This window comes from Pan troglodytes, chromosome 11 (genome assembly GCF_028858775.2).
Source record: "Pan troglodytes isolate AG18354 chromosome 11, NHGRI_mPanTro3-v2.0_pri, whole genome shotgun sequence".
NCBI lineage: Eukaryota > Metazoa > Chordata > Mammalia > Primates > Hominidae > Pan > Pan troglodytes.
The window spans coordinates 28529593-28547960 of NC_072409.2; the positions used below are offsets into that span (position 1 = coordinate 28529593).

General features: G+C 44.1%; 1 protein-coding gene across 11 annotated transcripts in view; it reads right to left on the minus strand.

Moving 5' to 3' along the window:
• PALM2AKAP2 (PALM2 and AKAP2 fusion) overlaps nucleotides 1–18368 on the minus strand; it is a 531488-nt gene that overhangs the window by 246935 nt on the left and 266185 nt on the right. For all 11 annotated transcript variants that reach the window (XM_016960332.4, XM_016960329.4, XM_016960331.4 and 8 more), the window contains 2 exon segments: nucleotides 1535–1649; nucleotides 303–324 (listed from right to left, as the gene is read on the minus strand). In XM_016960332.4, coding sequence (XP_016815821.2) covers nucleotides 303–324; nucleotides 1535–1649 — 137 coding nt within the window.

Here is an 18368-nt window from a genome sequence, read left to right on the forward strand (position 1 = left end):
CTTCTTTGCTGGGTACCTTTCAAGAGAGGCCCAAGCAGTGAGCGTTGGGACTAATGGGAAGGAGAAGAGCCAGGCCAATTTTGTAAGAGGAGGAACAGTGAGCCAAGAGATAGTTCCTGAAGAAGAGAGGCAGGGAAGGCTTGGAATGTGGACCTCCTCAGTGGCCTGCAACCAGCGCTGCTACTTCTTCTGATGCCTTTACAAATCAACACAGTACCTCTTCCTTAAGCCCCTGTTAATGAAACCCCCTAAGCTGACCAGGATTAAAACATTCATCTACAGTCGGGGAAGAGAGCACTTACCTCCATCTGTACTGGAGAAACCCTGTAGGAACAAAAACAAGGCAGAGCGTTACTCTACATGTGGGGGTACAATCCCATCTTTTCCCATCTTTAAAGACTTAACCCATCTTTCTCCCATGCCCCGGCCCAGAATTTGACTGTGCTGGGGAAACGAAACAATCTCTTTTCTTCTGGACACTTTATTTAGAATTCCAAAATTATAATTCCCAATTTATACTAAATTTCTCCCAATAGAGATTCATTTCAATGATCTAGCAAATATCCTTGGTCATGCTAGAGAATGATATCAGAAAATCCCATCCTAAATTGATTTCATTAGATTGCTTTTCTGTCACTCATAGGTACAGCAGAAACTGTTACAAAATGGAGGGAGGTCCTGAGATGTTTGTTCAGAGCCTACTGGTTTTACGGACTCTACTCTTTGATACACGGCACCACCTGTTTTTTTGTTTGTTTGTTTGTTTTTGTTTTTGTTTTTTTGAGATGCAGTCTTGCTCTGTCGCCCAGGCTGGAGTGCAGTGGCGCAATCTCAGCTCACTGCAAGCTCCACCTCCCGGGTTTATGCCATTCTTCTGCCTCAGCCTCCTCAGTAGCTGGGATTACAGGCGCCCGCCACCACGCCCGGCTAATTTTTTTTTTGTATTTTTTAGTACAGACAGGGTTTCACCACGTTAGCCAGGATGGTCTCGATCTCCTGACCTCGTGATCCACCCGCTCCGGCCTCCCAAAGTGCTGGGATTACAGGCACCATCTGTTTCTATATACAGTAAAATTTCATGTATTTACACTCTTTGTATTTGGAATTCATGTCCACTTCATAAGGTGTTGCTTCTGGCCTTTTATAATGAAAGACTCAAAAAGCAAACTATAATTAAAGCCACAAAGAGCATGTTTATTCTGCTTCATCAGAATTGGTTTTAGAATTCTAGAGTCCAATAAGAGAAGGCTTTTCAGGCACAAGGCATATCAGGGATCTGGAGAGCAGGCAGATGGGGTAATCTAATGACTCTTCCCTATGCCTTGCAGCAGGCCAGATGGTCCCACACCCAAAGATATGTCATGCTTAGCTTCAGGATGGCCCCTGGTCCTCACACATCTGCACCTCATTTCATAGAGTTCGTGGCTCAGATTTCTCATCAATGCCCACTGGCCTGTTTCCCAGTTGGCACCATTTTGCTAGGCCTTACTTCCCCATGGAAATAACTTTGAGAAATCGTTTTTGTTTTCTTCACCTTCTGAAAGTCCTTGAAGGATTTTTCTGTTTCCTTCAGTTTCTCTAGGATGATTTGCTCTTTGGCAGATATCTGGGACTCTTCACTTTCTAGCGTTTGTATTTCTTGCTCCAGCCTGGAAAACACACAAACAAAGGACAAGTTACTTTATTGTCCTGCCATCCACGGGCAAGAGAGCAGCTCCTTCCTGTTGGGCGATTTGTACCTTCCTGGCAGCCTTTGTTTTACATTACGCTGAGGAGCCAGGCCAAGGTTTTACATTACACAGCATCCTGTGTTTCCAGCTCTGCCACTGGGCAGACATTGGTCAAGGGAAATCAACACAGCACTGCCTCCACTGGTTCACAGCCACCACTATGCAATATGTTTTGATGTTTCCCTGCCAACACCATGCATGTGCACCTTTCTTATTTGGAGGGAGATTATATTTACATAGCATAGGACATAACATCAGAAGGAAAATAGCTTCATATTCTCCTGACCGGCTCAGAGTAAGTGCTCTCTCAGGTTGGCCAAAAAGTAAAGGGCCATTCTTGCTCAAAGGAAGTATGTTGCCAAGAAATAGCTGGTGGCCAGTACCCTTGGGAGCCTGGTGTCCTCTCCCTCTGTGGCCTGGATTCTACTGCCAAAAAGAAGGGAAATGAAGAAGACAGATGCAACTGCCCCTGCCTTTTGGAACTTTCCTCAATTTTCACAGCCATCCTATGTATTTTATAAAAGGGAAATTTCAGCACTGCCAGGAGACTCTGGAAATATTCCAGAACAGCAGCTGCAGCTATGATTTGGGGAAAGTCTCAACAGCCATATTCTTTCAGTGAAATGATAATAATTACCACCAGTGTTTACTGAGCACTTATTCTGTGCCAGGAACTGAGCTAAGAATTCATGTGGATTATTTTATCCAAACTTCCCAATGACCCTGTGAGTAGGGAATCCCCATTTTACCGATGAGATCAGTAGGGCTTGGCAAGGTGAAGTAACCTAGTAAAGTAGGCTTTAGTGCCACAGAGCCTTGAAGCAAGGATTCAAGCCAGGTGCTCTGACTCTAAACCCTGTTCCTAACCATTGAGCAACTCTTACCACATGGGATCTAAAGTGTTCTCCACATCCCCCACCTTGTTAAACATTACATATACTGGCAGAGTAGGATGGCACTGATATGCAGCAATGTCTTCAGGAATAATGAAGGGATAAATGTTCTCTTGCTAAAACTCTAGACTGCTGTGCCTCTTGAATTATTTGATCTGAATTTATTCATTGGTTCATTCATTCAATCACTCATTCATTCATTTTTTCTTTTGGTCTCTTTCCCCTCTGTTGTGCTGGAAGCTTTGCTGCTGAGTCTGTGTCTGCCTATATAAGTCCCCTCCCTTGCTTTCCTCCTTTTCCATCTTTTTTTTTTTTTTTTTTTTTTGAGATAGAGTCTCACTCTGTCACCCAGGCTGGAGTGTAGTGGTACGATCATAGCTCACTGCAGCCTCTACCTCTTGGGCTCAAGCAATCCTCCCACCTCAGCTTCCCAAGGAGCTGGGACTAAAGGCACACACCACCATGCCCAGCTAATTTTTAATTTTTTTTTTGTAGAGGTGAGGTCTTACTATGTTGCCTGGGTGGGTCTTGAACTCCTGGGCTTAAGCAATCCTCCTGCCTCAGGCTCCCAAAGTGCTGAGACTACAGGCGTGAGCCACCGTGCCTGGCCCTCTTTTTCCATCTTTTAATCTGCTCTCGGGAACTGGCCATTAGACTTAGACCTAAAATAAGGAGTTCAGAGTGGGGTTTTCTGAAAGGCAAGGAACACCAAGATCCAGGCATGAATTTATTTAGCGACATACTGTGCCCCTAAGATGGCCTTTCTGTTTCATTCCTGGGTGTCAGAAAAATGACCTCTGGAGGGATAATCTTTGCAGCAATTACTTTGGGTTATGAAGGCAAGCCCTATATCCAAATTAACCTCCTCCAAATGAACACAGCTCTGATATATTTGTCATTTCACTCAGGGTAAAAGTAGAAGTCCTACAGCTTATAAGTCCCCATGGTATCTAGCCTCCCAGTACCTATCAGCTCCACTCTAACAACATGCCTATTTCACTTCATGCGTTAGTCAAATAGAGCCACTCTTATTTGCCCACATGTACCCCATGTCTTTTCCTCCTCTAGGAAACTCAACTCAAACTCCCAACCATTCTTGAAGTCTCAGCTCAGATGCCACCTGTCATGAGGCGTTCACAGATTTCACTGCCAGGAAATAACATCGCTTCCCTCTGAACATTTCTTAGCACATTATTTTGTTTTATCAGAAGTCTTATCAAGTCTACCATATATTAGAGCAGTGGCTCTCAACTGAGGTGATCTTGTCCCTCAGGGGATATTCAGCAATGTCTAGAGATATTTTGGTTGTCCAAAGCTCAAGGGGGTGGGACTGGTGTTACTGGCATCTAGTGGGCAGAGGCCAGGGATGCTGCTAAACATCCCACAGTGCACCGGATGGCACCCTACAGCAAAGAATTTTCTGGCCCCAAATAGTAACATAAATTATTAATTTCCCCTACTAGATTATAAATTCCTCAGACAGAGGGCACAAATGCTCAATACACCTACACCGAATGAATTTAAAAAGCTGAGCTAAGTTGCGCAAAGGTGTGGCCCAGCCAAGATAAGACTTTCAGAATTTTGGAGACAAGAGTGAATTCTTCAGCAAGCTTTAACTTGAGAGGCTGTGTGTGGGTGAGACGCAAAGAGAATTTATGGAGAGGGGGCTGACCAATCTAGAGATACAAACATAGAGATATAAAACTTCTTTGCTGTTCCAGATGTTCAGCAAAATCTTCTACACACATCTGTGTAAATTATTTTGGGGGGAGTAAGTAAAGAGATATGAGTGTGAAATAGGAACAACACACGAGACAGTCACATTATCCAGAAACTGAATTAATTCAATGAGTAGAGGAGCTCTGGACTAGAGGTTCCCTGTGTAGACTGGATGATACTACCAACCAGGTGGGCTCTGAGCAGGTTTTATTTATTTATTTATTTATTTATTTATTTATTTATTTATTTATTTGAGGTGTGATTACAGGCATGAGCCACCGCACCTGGCCTGAGCAGATTTGATTTAAATCTCAAAGTACAGAGTACTTTAGCAGATATTTAGGGTGTGCAGTAGATTATATTATTCTTGGGCCGGTTGTGATGACTCATGCCTGTAATCTCAGCACTTTGGGAGGCCGAGGCAGGCGTATACCTGAGGTTAGGAGTTTGGGACTGGCCTGATCAACATGGTGAAAGCCTGTCTCTACTAAAAATACAAAAATTAGCTGGGCATGGTGGTGCACACCTGTAATCCCAACTACTCTAGAGGCTGAGGCAGGAGAACCGCTTGAACCCAGGAGACAGAGGCTGCAAGGCTGCAGTGAGCCCAGATTGCACCACTGCACTTCAGCCTGGGCAACAGAGTGTGACTCCATCTCAAAAAAAAAAAAAAAAAAAAAGATTACATTATTCTCAAAAATATTCCCTTCCTTCCTCCCTTACTTCCATGGGAAGAGTACACGCTTCCCCAAGCCACTGATGTCAATCTTGACCATGTGATTTGCTCTAGGCTCATGGTGGATGGGATACACTTCCCAGTCCCTTGACACTGGCCGCAGCCATGTGACCTGCTTTAGCCAATAGGATGTGAGCAGATAAGACACAAGCAGAGGCTTGAAAAGTGCTTGCCCAGTTGAGCTTGTCCTCTTGCACCCCTTCCAATGCCAAGACAATAACTTATCTGGGCAGCTGCTGCCCCTTCAGCCTGGACCACAGAAAGAACATACATGGAATAGACCTGAGGCAAACCCATAGATAGGCACAGTGTGCCCTGGCCCTATGGGTTTCAGGGCTCTCAGCTATATAGTTCAGATGCACCTGAAATTAGAGCCACTCAGCTAAGCCCAGCCTAGATCAGCAAATACCCAGCCTACTCACAGAAGTGTGGGCAAGAATAAATGACTTTGGGTTTAAGCCACTGAATTTGAGGGCGTGTTAGCTAGCATTATTGTGGTAATAATGAACTGGTACAGGTCAAATAGAAGTGTGTATACATTATATATATATATATATATATATATGTATATATATCCTACTAATATATATCCCAATAATGTATATGCCAGTTATATAATATATATACACATATATTTATATGTGTGTTATATGTATTTATATATATCCCAATAATACCCAAAGCTAAACGATTAGAAAGAACATAAGGCACCCTCTCTTCCCTTCCCTAATCCTGAATCCTCTGAGAAATCTGGAGGGAAACAGGGCACCCCTTCATGAGAATTAAGACTGAAAAAACAGAAAAATGTCAGTGATAGTTGTCTCTGAGTAATGGAATTAAAGGTGATTTCATTTTTAAAAAATAATTTTCAATATTTTCCCAGTTTAAAAAATTAATTTGTTACTTATCTAACCAGAATGAAAACAACAAATTCCCTTTTCAAAATACCTCCTGAGGCTTTCTGCTGAGAAGGCAGCATCTCCCAGGCTGTGGCATGAAAGAGGGGCCAGGGCCTCAGCTTCCCATGCATCTAGTGAAGGGGAAATGGGAGCACCCCAACATCTATTTAAATTCAAAATCAACATTTATGGAGCTTGTTTGGTTGGACTCTGAGCTAGGCACTACAGGGGATTCTAAAACAAACAAGATCGTGATAAAAATGGCTGACTAAAACTGAAAATGGCTGTCTCTCAGTAACTCACTTCTTCCAGTGAAGCAACCTTAAGTGGTTAAGAATTCTCTGCGACCTGATGCCCACTGGCTGGCCTATCTCCACGGCGTGCCCTGGCCCTATGGGTTTCAAGGCTCTGTGCTATATAGTTCAGGTGCTAAAGATTTGGGTCATGATACTGTGTAACTGAGAAGGAACGAAGAGAGAGGGAGAGAAAAAAAAGGAACGAAATGAAACCTTTGTGATAACAACTGAGTTTCAACCCAAATGCAATGAATGAAGGAAATGGAGAGTTTATGTCAGATCCAATAGCAGATTTTTCTATAAGTTCACATGTGGCCTTGGGCCAGGCTCTGAGGGTGTGGTCAGTCCAGGCTGCTCTCTTTCTCAGGAAAACCTGAGTCCTGGGGCAAAGCAGCTTCCCAAGGAACAGAGTGTCATGTGGTTAACAACAGTCATCCCAGCCAGGCTGCAGACGCCACTGTTTTGTAGTTTCATGACTGAAATCTAATGCAGTCTTCTCTGGAAGAGCCAAGTAGATATTGCTGTGCTAAAAATAAAGAATGGGCAGGAAGTGTAATTTATACGCAAGGTTAATTGAGGATCCGTAGGCTGTGGCAGGTGCACATAACAGCCTCTAACCTGCTTGCTCAGTTCCTTCTGAGCAAAAAGCAAACTGTAATAAGCCATAAGGAAAGGTGACACACTGCAGCTGTGTAGGTTTAATTTACTGGAGATGAGGTTGCAATCGTGGCCAAATGGTCTTATAAAATCTACCTAACCCCAATAGATCATCCTCACAAGAAAATAGAAAGGAACTCTCGCTCTGGGAAGTGCATCGATCATGCTCTTATTTCAAAGTTTATTTAGACATTCATCCATCTAACTTCATGCAAACACCTTCTCTGTATCAGGCACTATGCTGAGCACTGGGGATGGAGAAATAAATCAGACACAGTGTCTGCTCACGAGACTTCTTGGTCAAGTAATGCAAACAGCCATGTGAACACATAAATTACAATACAAACCAAAAATAGCAATAATAGAGGAAAGAACAACATGCCGTAGAATAGTTGGTCCTGCCTGGGAGTGTGTGGTGGGGACGCTGAGTGGTCTTCTCAGTATCTATTCTCCCCCTCTTCCAAACTAACAGAATCCTTATTTGGTTGGGGATGGCAACATGCCCACCTGAAAAAAATTATGTATCCTAGCTTCCGCTGAAGATAAAGCTGGCCATGGGACAGCTCTGGCCAATGAGATGTAAGTAAAAATGATCTGAAGGGACTTCCACACAACTCCCTAAAACGGAAAGGAGGGCTGGGTGCGGTGGCTCATGCCTGTAATCCCAGCACTTTGGGAGACTGAGGCTGGAGGATTGCTTGAGCCCAGGAGGATGAGACCAGCCTGAGCAACATGGCAAGACAAGACCCCCATCTCTACAAATAATAAAAAGTTAGCTGGGCATGGTGACATATACCCTTAGTTCTAGCTACTCTGGAGGCTAAGGTGGGAAGATCACTTGAGCCCAGGAGTTCAAGACTGCAGTGAGTGATGATCACAACACTGTACTCCAGTCTGGGTGACAGAGTGAGACCCTGTCTCAAAAAAAAAAAAAAAAAAAAAAAGGAAAGGAGTGTTGGCTTAAGTGACATTTGCCTTTCCTTCCTTCCTGCCAGGTACAGGGACCTGGTGCTAAAGAGACGCATTCGTTTCCAATTCCTGCTGTAACAACTACAACAAACTTAGTGGCTTACAACAATCTACATTTATTATCTTATATTTCTGTATGTCAGAAGTCTGACACGGGGTTTGCCAGGCTAGAATCAAGGTGCTGGCAGCGTTGTGTTCCCTTCTGCAGGCTCTAGGGGAGAATCCATTTCCTTGCCCTTTTCAGCTCCCTGAGGTCACCCACGTTCCGTGCCTTGTGGGTCCCTTCCTCCATCTTCAAAACCAGCACTGTTGCATCTCTCTGACCTTCCCTGCAGCCACCCCTCCTTCTGATTTCTGCCTCCCTCTTCCACATTTAAGGATCCTGTGGTTATACAAAGTGTACCCAGATAATCCAGGATACTGATCTCCCTATTTTAAAGTCAGCTGTTTGGAAACTCTAATTCCATCTGTAATTTTAATTCCCCTTTGCCATGGAACCTACCATATTCACAGGTTCTGAGGCTTAGCGTGTGGACATCTCTGGGGGTCCATTATTCTACCTACTGCAAGGGATATGATGCTATAGGCAGAGCAGTAATCCTATGTCCACAGGGGCAATAGTATGTCTGAGTGTGCAGAAAGAGAGACATTGCCTGGGTCCCAGAGGGCACGATGGAAAGACTACACCACTTCTGGAATGCCTGGCTCCAGATTGCTTGTTATGGGCTTAAGCCTCTGTTGTGATCATAGCTGAATGCAATTCTCAACTGATACAGGTGGTGAGAAAAACTTGACAAAGTAGATGATGAATTAACTGGGCCTTGAAGGATGCATTCACCAGGTAGAAAAGAGGAGAAAATGAGCCAGGCAGAGGAGACAGCATGGGCCAAGGCCCAGCATATCACATGTCCCTCCTGTCACTCAGGAGCATGTGGCCTTGTGTGGCCTTTTTGGGTCACAGCCTGCGCTGCCCTCCAGCTTCACAGCTCAGCATGGTGCCTTGGATAGGTTCTCGCCGTTTCTGTCCCCACTCCCAATGGCTCACTCATGCTCTCCTTCTGCTTTACTTGCCTGGCTCTCAAATACCTGGCCTTCAAGGCTCCGCTGAGAGCCTACCTTCCTGCAAGGCCCAAACAAAGAGAAGGGAAGACAGAGCATGCTGGCTGCTGGGGACCCGTGCCATTCAATCTCCAGTTCCTGCTTCCCAGATCCTCAGCTACTCCTTTGCCCTTCTTACTTACAAAAGCCAATACATTGGGAGGCCAAGGTGGGTGGATCACTTGAGGTCAGGAGTTTCAGACCAGCCTGGCCAATGTGGTGAAACTCCGTCTCTACTAAAAATACAAAAATTAGCTGGGCGTGGTGGCAGGCACCTATAATCCCAGCTACATGGGAGGCTGAGGCAGGAGAATCGCTTGAACCTGGGAGGCAGAGGTTGCGGTGAGCCGAGATCATGCCATTGCACTCTAGCCTGGGCGACAGTGCAAGATTCCATCTCAAAAAAAAAAAAAAAAAAAAAAAAAAAAAGCAAGCCAATATATTTTCCCTTTGCCTGGGTGTTGGTCAGTTGAATCCAAAGGAGCACAGACAAATACAACTTGGTTTTTAATTGTTTTACTGTTTGGAGAGGGTCTTGCCTGTCAACTCAGGTGGGCTTCATTTTTCCTTCCCCATCAATGATGATAATAATTATTATAATACTAACAATTCTAATATTGTTTTTGCTAGATACAGTAATATATGTAACAATAATAATCATAAGGATTAGGATTATTGAGTGCTTACTGTGTGCTTGGAACTGTTATGAGTGTTTTACGTACATTATAATACTTAATCTTCACAATATCCCATGAAGTAAAAAAATCTGCAACTCCCATGACACAGATGGATGGATACACAGAAAGAGCACTGACTTGTCCAGGGTTGCAGAGATGATGTGCAGCCAGAATTTGGACCCTGGTGGTCTGGCTGGGGAACCAGTACCCTTTGCCCCTATCCTTGACAACCTCCCATGACCACTTGCCCTTTTACCTTCATTCCCTAAAGAATGCACATTGCAACACAATATATATTTTTCAAGCTCACAGAAGCACAGGTCAGACTGGGAGTAGAAGCCATTGAACTTAATTGCTCTCCAGAAACATGAAGTCCTTGAACTGTCCTCCACCCAACGATTATTTCACACCTTCTTGAACTTCTCCACACATGGGGAGCTCACCACCTCCCATGGCAAGCCAATCCCTCTTAGGACACTTAGGCCCATTGTAATGCCCACTCACAGATTTAAGCAATGTATCCCTCCCTATATCTTTCATTATCTGAGTTCCATCCCTTGAAAGGGCAGAGATCAAGTTTAGTAAACATCATGAATTATAAAGGCTCCACTCTGGGAAATGGGAAGATCTGGGGCAAACAAAACTTATTTTCCATGGTGGAGTACAGATACAAAGAGGCCCAGCAGTAGGAGGTGGTAGAAAGAGCAGAAAAGGAAAGGAGTAGAAAAACCAAGGGGAAAGAGGACTCCTGGGACCCTTCATGCAGTGAACTCAGCACCAACTAAAAGAGGAGGCAAGAGAAGCAGTAAGAAGTGCTCACAAAATTCTCAGGACCCTATGAACACTTCTGAAAAAGCTTTAAGCAAGACCAGCATATTCCTGACGATGGGCTGAGCCTTTATGAAATAACTCACTATTGAGAGACATAGACTAGGGTTACGGCCTACCCTATAGCCAAACACATTGCTACTCAGTTGACATGGGTTTGAATCTCAGTAACTACTCTCCGAATAAAAGGAGATGCTGACCAACTGGCTTAAGGTGCTTAATTCAGACCTGTTCTCTTCTCTGGAACTGCAGTTTCATAGTTGAGCAGTCAAGTGGGGTGCCTGTCTGGCCAACCTGCCAAAACAAGAACCTCAGAAGAAGTGTTTGCTGCTCAGAGGAGAGGAAAGCTGCCCACATGTTTATGAATTCAGCACAAGTAAAAGTGGAAAGGGGACTGCTAAGTTGCTCAATTTCCATCCTCCCCTTCTCTCAAAGCAATGTCATTCCTGTGGCTGAGCTGGGCATATGGCCACACAGAGTAAAGGCCACATCTCTCAGCATCCTTTGTAGCCACATGCTCTGGCCAAAGGCATGTAAGTGAAAGTGCTATATGTCAGCTCCTAGAATCTTCTTTAGCCCTTTCTTCTCCAGTTCTTTCTTCATGTTTTGCCTGAAATGCACATGTATGCAGCTGAGGCACAAACTGCCATCTTGGTCACTGTTGACAAGGATCAGTCTTTAGGGTTAAAGTGGAACAGGTCTGGGTCCCTAAGGAATTCACAGGGCACAGCCACCAAACAGCTCTTAACTGCATGCCTGTGGATGTTTACATAACTGCAGACCTGTGGATTTTTATTGAAGGGAGAAATAAGCATCTTGGCTGGGCGCGGTGGTTCACGCCTGTAATCCCAGCATTTTGGGAGGCCGAGGTGGGCGGATCACGAGGTCAGGAGATCAAGACCATCCTGGCTAACATGGTGAAACCCCGTCTCTACTAAAAATACAAAAAATTAGCCGGGCGTAGTGGCGGGCGCCTGTAGTCCCAGCAACTCGGGAGGCTGAGGCAGGAGAATGGCGTGAACCCAGGAGGCGGAGCTTGCAGTGAGCCGAGATTGCGCCACTGCACTCCAGCCTGGGCAACAGAGCCAGACTCCGTCTCAAAAAAAAAAAAAAAAAAAGAAATAAGCATCTTGTTTAAGCCACTGTTATTGTGGGTCTCTGTTCCTTGCATCCACATGGAATCCTAATTAATACAAGACACTTACCACATATTGTTGAATTTGAAGGAATGCTCTTAGAATTGTGCTGAGAATTGGGGATCACAGCTAATCAGAGCTTAGAGTCTTATCCATGACTCAGCAGCAGAAGAAAAAAAAATGAGCAATTGCAAGGTTGTGAATTCATTACTGCTAATCAACGCTTGTAAATGGGGTTGGCTGGAACTGTGCTTTGCCCCCCTTCTACTCCCCAAATCTCTGCCACATCCAAAGTCTCAGCAGAGAAGTTTCTACTCCTTGCACAATTATAATCACCCATGTCTTAGCATCTCTTTGGTGCGCTATTTGTGTCCGTCTGGCTTCCTGCCAGAGCCTTTGCCAGCTGAATTATATCAGAAAGAGCCAAGACATGCCTAAGTATACATTTTAAACACCTTTCCAGCCTTGCAGTGCAGTGAGCTGATCGCTCCTATAAATAAGACTTAACAACATAGAGCTCACCCATGACCTTGAAGTTTCAGTTATGTGGTGGGAAGAGAAGACTGATCACATGTGGTTCAGAAGTGAGTGTGGGGACAGGGGCTAAGGTGGCAGGCAGCTGAAAATTTTGCCTGCCCAGGGTCCCTCTGCCCTTTTCTTTTAGGAACAACATCCAGCTCCTCCACTGGGAAAAAAGTCTCTCTAGGGTTCCTTGTAGATTTGGTGAAACTATTGGTCAGAAGGCTCACATCCCTGGCCAAGGAGTAGAAACGTATCTAAGCTAGGCCAACTGAACTCTTGCCCAAAGATCTTTGTCTTGAGAGAAGTGACTCAAAGAATAAAAACTAATCGGGGGTGAATTCGTCCCATGGTAAAACTCTGAAGAGACCACTTCATTAGTTCCTGCTGCCTGGAATTCCAGATCTGTCTGAGACGTGATTATCTGACCCCTTCTTCCATCCTAAGAATATTTAACCTCATCGATCTATCTATCTTATCTGTCTGTCTGTCTGTCTGTCTATCTATCTATCTAATCTAGCTCTCTGGCAATCTATCTGTCCTATCTATCATCTATCTTAATACCTCCATTTCAATATTCTACGTAGAACACTGGGAAGAATATTGTTTTCATGCAAATCAATGCTACAAAATTCATTTTCCACATTTCAGGAAGACAGCGCATTTGTTTCTATGGCACTCCCCAAATATTTATCCTTTGTGACTCAATTTGTAAGGAAACAGCTTCCTTTTATTTAGATGAGTCTATCTGGAGTCACGGCAGATCATTTGGTATTTTAATATGAAAACATGTTAATGGCCCTTAAGTAAACAGAGGATTTCCACTTTTCCTTATGAAAGAACAGGGCCTTCCTTGACTGTAAGGTGTCAGTGGAAACTCAAGCCCATTTCCTCCTCTTTTTTTTTTTTCCTCACGTCATCCCTGAGACAGAAATATGGCAGAGAAGACAAGGGTCCCTTTAAGAATTCCAAAGGTCCAGCTCACATCCTTTCCTGGTGGCTCCCTCTCACCTCCTTCCCAAACCCCATCGAACTTCTTCGGCTGGAAGTTCACACCCTCCATGTTCTGCTCCCACCCCTTTCCAGCCTTATGCCTTCCTGTCTTCAGCCAAGACCTCAAACTGCTCCTGACAAAGCCAGGAAGGACTCCCCACTCTCAACTCCATTGTCTGAAAACAGATATCATAATAAAAGCCCAAATCAAATTACATCTCTTTAGGAATGTTTTCCATAATTCCCCCAGCCCCCCCACCCAGCCTGGTATGTTCATTCATTCTGATTCTCCACAGCATTTCTAACTTTTGGTACACTCTGCCTTGTATTAGAGTGTTAAAAATATATTTATCCTTCCCAACCCTACCTATACCTCCTCTCTCCCAAGTGCAGGCTTATTAAGAGATAGGACAATATATTTTGTGTTACTGTACCTCACATTCTTCCCTGTACATACAGATGCTCAATAAATATTTGTTGAGTGCATAAAAAGCAAAGCTACCCAAGAACATGCTTCTAAAGGATTCTATAGTGAATGTAACTTGGAGATGGTGATAGTAAATGTAATTTTTAAAATCTTGGCTTGGTTTTTCTACTTTCCCCTCAAATATACAAATTTAGATATTCAGTGAGAAAAAAGAACAATATTGGACTGATTTATATCTTGATCTAAGTATACAGCTGGGACATGGCAGCACTTTTCATTATTGATGGTGATGTAATCATATTGAAGCCCAAATACAAATAAATGAAAATTTCTCTCTCCATAAGTGTGCTTCAGCCCATGGAGACACCAGCTTTTCTCTCCTTTTCATGTGTATTTACTCCATCTGGAATCACATGACTCACACTATCAGAATCTGTGCAAGTGGATTTCCGTGTAGGAAATCATTTCCAGGCTTGAGCTGAGCACTGATTTCTTTGTTGTGATTCTTATTTGAGTCTGTTTCATCAGAAATAAAGAGTTTTGATTACAGGAAAGTGAGATTATTTCATTTCAAAGCAGTACTTTTCTCAATAGCTTAAACCCCTCCTTTTCCCCCTAAAAATGTCCCTTTTTTCTAGGAAGAGAAAAAGTCCCATCCAGCCACACCTTCTGACCTCCGGCCTCTGACTCAGACTGTCTGTTGAAGGCCAGCGCCTCCACCCCTGCACCTGAGCTTGTGCAGACTGATCTGGGAGGATACCCCATTAACTATCCCCTCTCCCCTGTGTCTTCACCTCTCTCCAAGATGCCTCCTTCCTGCTAGTCAATAAACAAGAATTATCTCTTTCCATACTAAAAATAAGTGAACTTCTCTTGACCCTGCATCCTGTTCTAGTTGCTGCTGAATCCCTCTTCCAGACTTCCCCAAGGCCAGTCGTCTCTTACTGCCTCAACATCCTCACATCCTGACCCCTCCTCAGCCTCAGTCCCTCTGCACTCACCGCCCTGCTGCGTCTGCTCCTAGTCAAGTCCATGCCTCAGCCTCAGTCCCTCTGCCCTCACCGCCCTGCTGCATCTGCTTTTAGTCAAGTCCATGCCTCAGCCTCAGTCCCTCTGCCCTCATGCCCTGCTGCGTCTGCTCCTAGTCAAGTCCATGACTGCCACGTCCAGCGGACCCTCTTTGGTGTGGATCTGTTTGACTTCTTCGTTTTTAAAAACATATTTGATCACTCTTCCTCCATGATGAAGAGACCATGACGCCATGTTCTCCATATGGGCACCTCTTCTCCTACTCTACCACTAAAGGTTTATTTGTTTTATTGTTCTTATTGATTAACATTTAATTCTTGGCTACTCATGTCCAGCCTCATGCTTTAATTCCTACCGAACATGCTTAAATCTATCCAAACTATATCTTCAGCATCTCTCCTGAACTCCAGCCTTTATGTACAATTGTATTTTGAATGTCTCCACCCGGATGGTCCACATACACAACATATACAGGACCAAACTCATCTTTCTCCATAGAGCTGCTCCTCCCTATTCTCTAGCTCAGATGCTGGTACCACCGTTAATCCATTCTACTTAGGAGGGAAACCTAGATGTTGTCTTCACCTCTGGCTTGCCCCTCGCTTACTATCATCACACACATGTATCTTATTAGTCACCAGGTCAACTAAGTGTCTTACTAGCCACTAAGCCAATTTGCCCCACAAATCTCTTTTCATAGCTGCTTCTCTTCAGCCCTAGTATAGGCTCTCTCCTAAATGCCTGCAACAACCTTCTAACCAATCTCTCTGCTTCTATGCAGCCCCATCACCCTAAAATCCAGAATGTGCCTAGACACACCACAATAGCACTCCCCTGCTGAAAACCCCTCATGGGCTCTCTGCTAAAGCTCATGGATATGACACACTCCCAGCCTCTCATTTACCTGCAGAAATGAAGATTTCCTTGTTTGGCTCAATGCCTTTGCTCATACCACCCCTCTGCCTGGATTGCCCTTGTTCTCTCTCTTCCCCTTCCCATGGGTAATTACTACTCATTTTTAAAGCATCTGCTCAGGTATCATCTCTTTATGGAAGTATTCTTTGGACTTTTCCCATGAAGGTGCTCTTCCTCTTTGCTGCCATATCTCATGGACATATTTCTACCACCAACTTTATCCCACTGTATTTTAATCACTCATTCATGGATTTTGGGCTCCCTTCCCTAACTCCAGTTTACAAACCTCTAGAGGATAATTACCATCTCTTTTTCATCTTCCTTTGATGATGGCTTCTAGCATCCAGCTGGCCTGTATCTAGCAAGGAACCTGCCTCATTGAAAGTTCTCAGTAAGTGTTGGTTGAGTAAATGACTGTCTCAATAAACACATAAATTGTTTCTCAACTGGAAGTAGCCTCAAGCAGACCTTCCGGCTCAATTCTTTCAGTCAAAAATGAATCTTAAAAGAACAAATTCAAATTAACATCAATCCTGGACTTAGTAAAAACAATAGATTAAAAAGAAACTGGTCTTATTTGCTTTCTCTGAAGCAGGAGGATGCAGAAGGTAACTGCTGTGTGGCTCTGTACTCTTTACCCCAAGTTCCCCAAATATACAATTTCATCTAACCCCAGGTGTGTGTGTGTGTGTGTGCATGCACGCGTGTGTAATGTACTATTCTTATCTACTATGAGGTACTCTTATTTATTCTCACCTAAATAAAACCATAAGTAGAAGATGCACAGATATGTAGGAATTGGGCCAGAATGATGGACAGTCTCAGCATTTACTTCATTTTGCCCTGTGACGCTCTCTGAGTTCACCCCTTCATGCAGGAAGCATCTGGGCTTTCATACCAGATTGTAAAAATTGTTTATGTGGTGCATTCCTCTCTTCCAAATCCCTGTTTACTCATTGTGCCTAAATCCAGCGCTCTGTGATAGCTTTCCTGCTGAGTTAGATTTTCCCATCGACCTCTGTGTGTGTGTGTGTGTGTGTGCGCGCACACGCATCCATACAGCCTCAGCCACATCTTTCACAAATGCCCAAACTGGGAATAATCACCATATTTTTGCCTGTTGTCCATATTGGAGGTTACTCTGGAGAGACTGGTAGTGTTTTCAAGACGCATGAGTTAGTATCTCAATGAGTCATTCATTGAAAAAAAATTAACGTCAAACAACAGGGGTAAAATAGTTCACATTTATTGAGCATTTACTGTAATAGACAATGCCAGATGATATGCTAAATGGTTTGTAAGCATTATTCAATTCTTTGCACTTGGTAAAATATCTACTACTGTTATTCGCACTTGACAGATGAAGAACTTGAGGTTGAGAGAGTTCAAGCAACTTATGACCTTCCACCAGTAAGTGGCAGAGCTGGGATTCAAACCCAGGTCTGCTTGTAGCTAGAGCCTGCTTGTAGCTAGAGCTATTAACTGCTACCCTGCAGTGTGTCCTGCCTAAGAGCAAATGAAACCACTCCCAATCCAAATGTTTTCAGCATTTCCTCTTTTTGGGGTAGATTTTTCTTTTCCAACATCTTGATCAAAGGGAGCTGCTGTGGTTTAAGGAGAAAGCTGACTGGGAGCTCCTGTCACTCCACCCCTTGCCTTGCTTGGTCTTTCCATAGGATACACAGGATTTGGAAATCACTGCTCTATGAAAGCAGAAACAGCATGTATTGCTATGGCATCCACAGTGCCTAGAAGAGTATTTGCACACAGCCTGTGCTCAATCAATATAGTTCTAAAAGGGAACATTCTCTCTTGTGGTCACCTACAGCATGGATTTCCCTAAACTACCCAAAAGGACACCAAAGAATAAACAGCACCTCTGACCTTTGAGCCATCGACAGGAGAATGATATCTATCCGGAAGGCAGAGATGACGACTTAATTGTACCTGAAACAGAGACTAGGAAGGAGGTCGGCATGGGGTGCTATGGCAGTGGCTGGGAGGCTTCCAACTGATCCAAACTGCTCTTCCTCAAGAGAACTTTGTCTTGCGTTTTGTTTTGTTTTTTGCTAACTGTGTTTTCCGTGCTTGACATTACCAGGTGACAGCTTCTCCTCAGTGGAGAAATTTGTCATCCCACTGGGATAATTCCAGAGTTATTGTAAGAGTTCCTGCTCCCACCAGATCAAGCCAATCAGGAAGCTCCTCCACATGGGTTGTGCCGGGCTGATTGTTTCCCGCTTGGCTGCTTCCTGCTATTGTTCTCTGTCATGTTCTCAGAGGCGCAACTACTGAACCCTACCCCTTCCTCTCAGAAGCTGAGGGCTGCATCATGGCTTTGGGTCAAGGTATACTCGGCTCAGAGATCAAGGCATCTGGCAGAGAGAGAAAGGCCTGAAATGAAAATAGAGGCAGGCAGTTCCTGGCCCAGGTGACCAGAGCAGAAATCACAGAGCTTAAAACACCCAGAAATATGAGTCTTTCAGGTCTTGGAAGGGAAGTTTGAAATGTTCTGGGTCACTCATTCATGTTTATCGAGCATTATCAAGCAAGTGTTGGGCTATATTCAGTAACAGCTGCCCAGTCTCTACTTTTGAGAAATTCATCATCTCATGAGGGAGGAAGCTATATGAATAGTTACAATGCAGTGCACAGTAGAGCTCAAATTGCAAGACCAAAATGCTGCAGGAATGCAAAGAAGAGAGTCTGAGTAACTCTGCTTGCGGGGAGGCAGGGCAGGATTTCAGGAGGTTGGAACATGTCAGTAGGATCTTGAAGAGAAAAATGATCAAGGCATAGAGGTGTTCAGACAGCATTTCAAGCTAGGATGATAACATGGACAAAGGG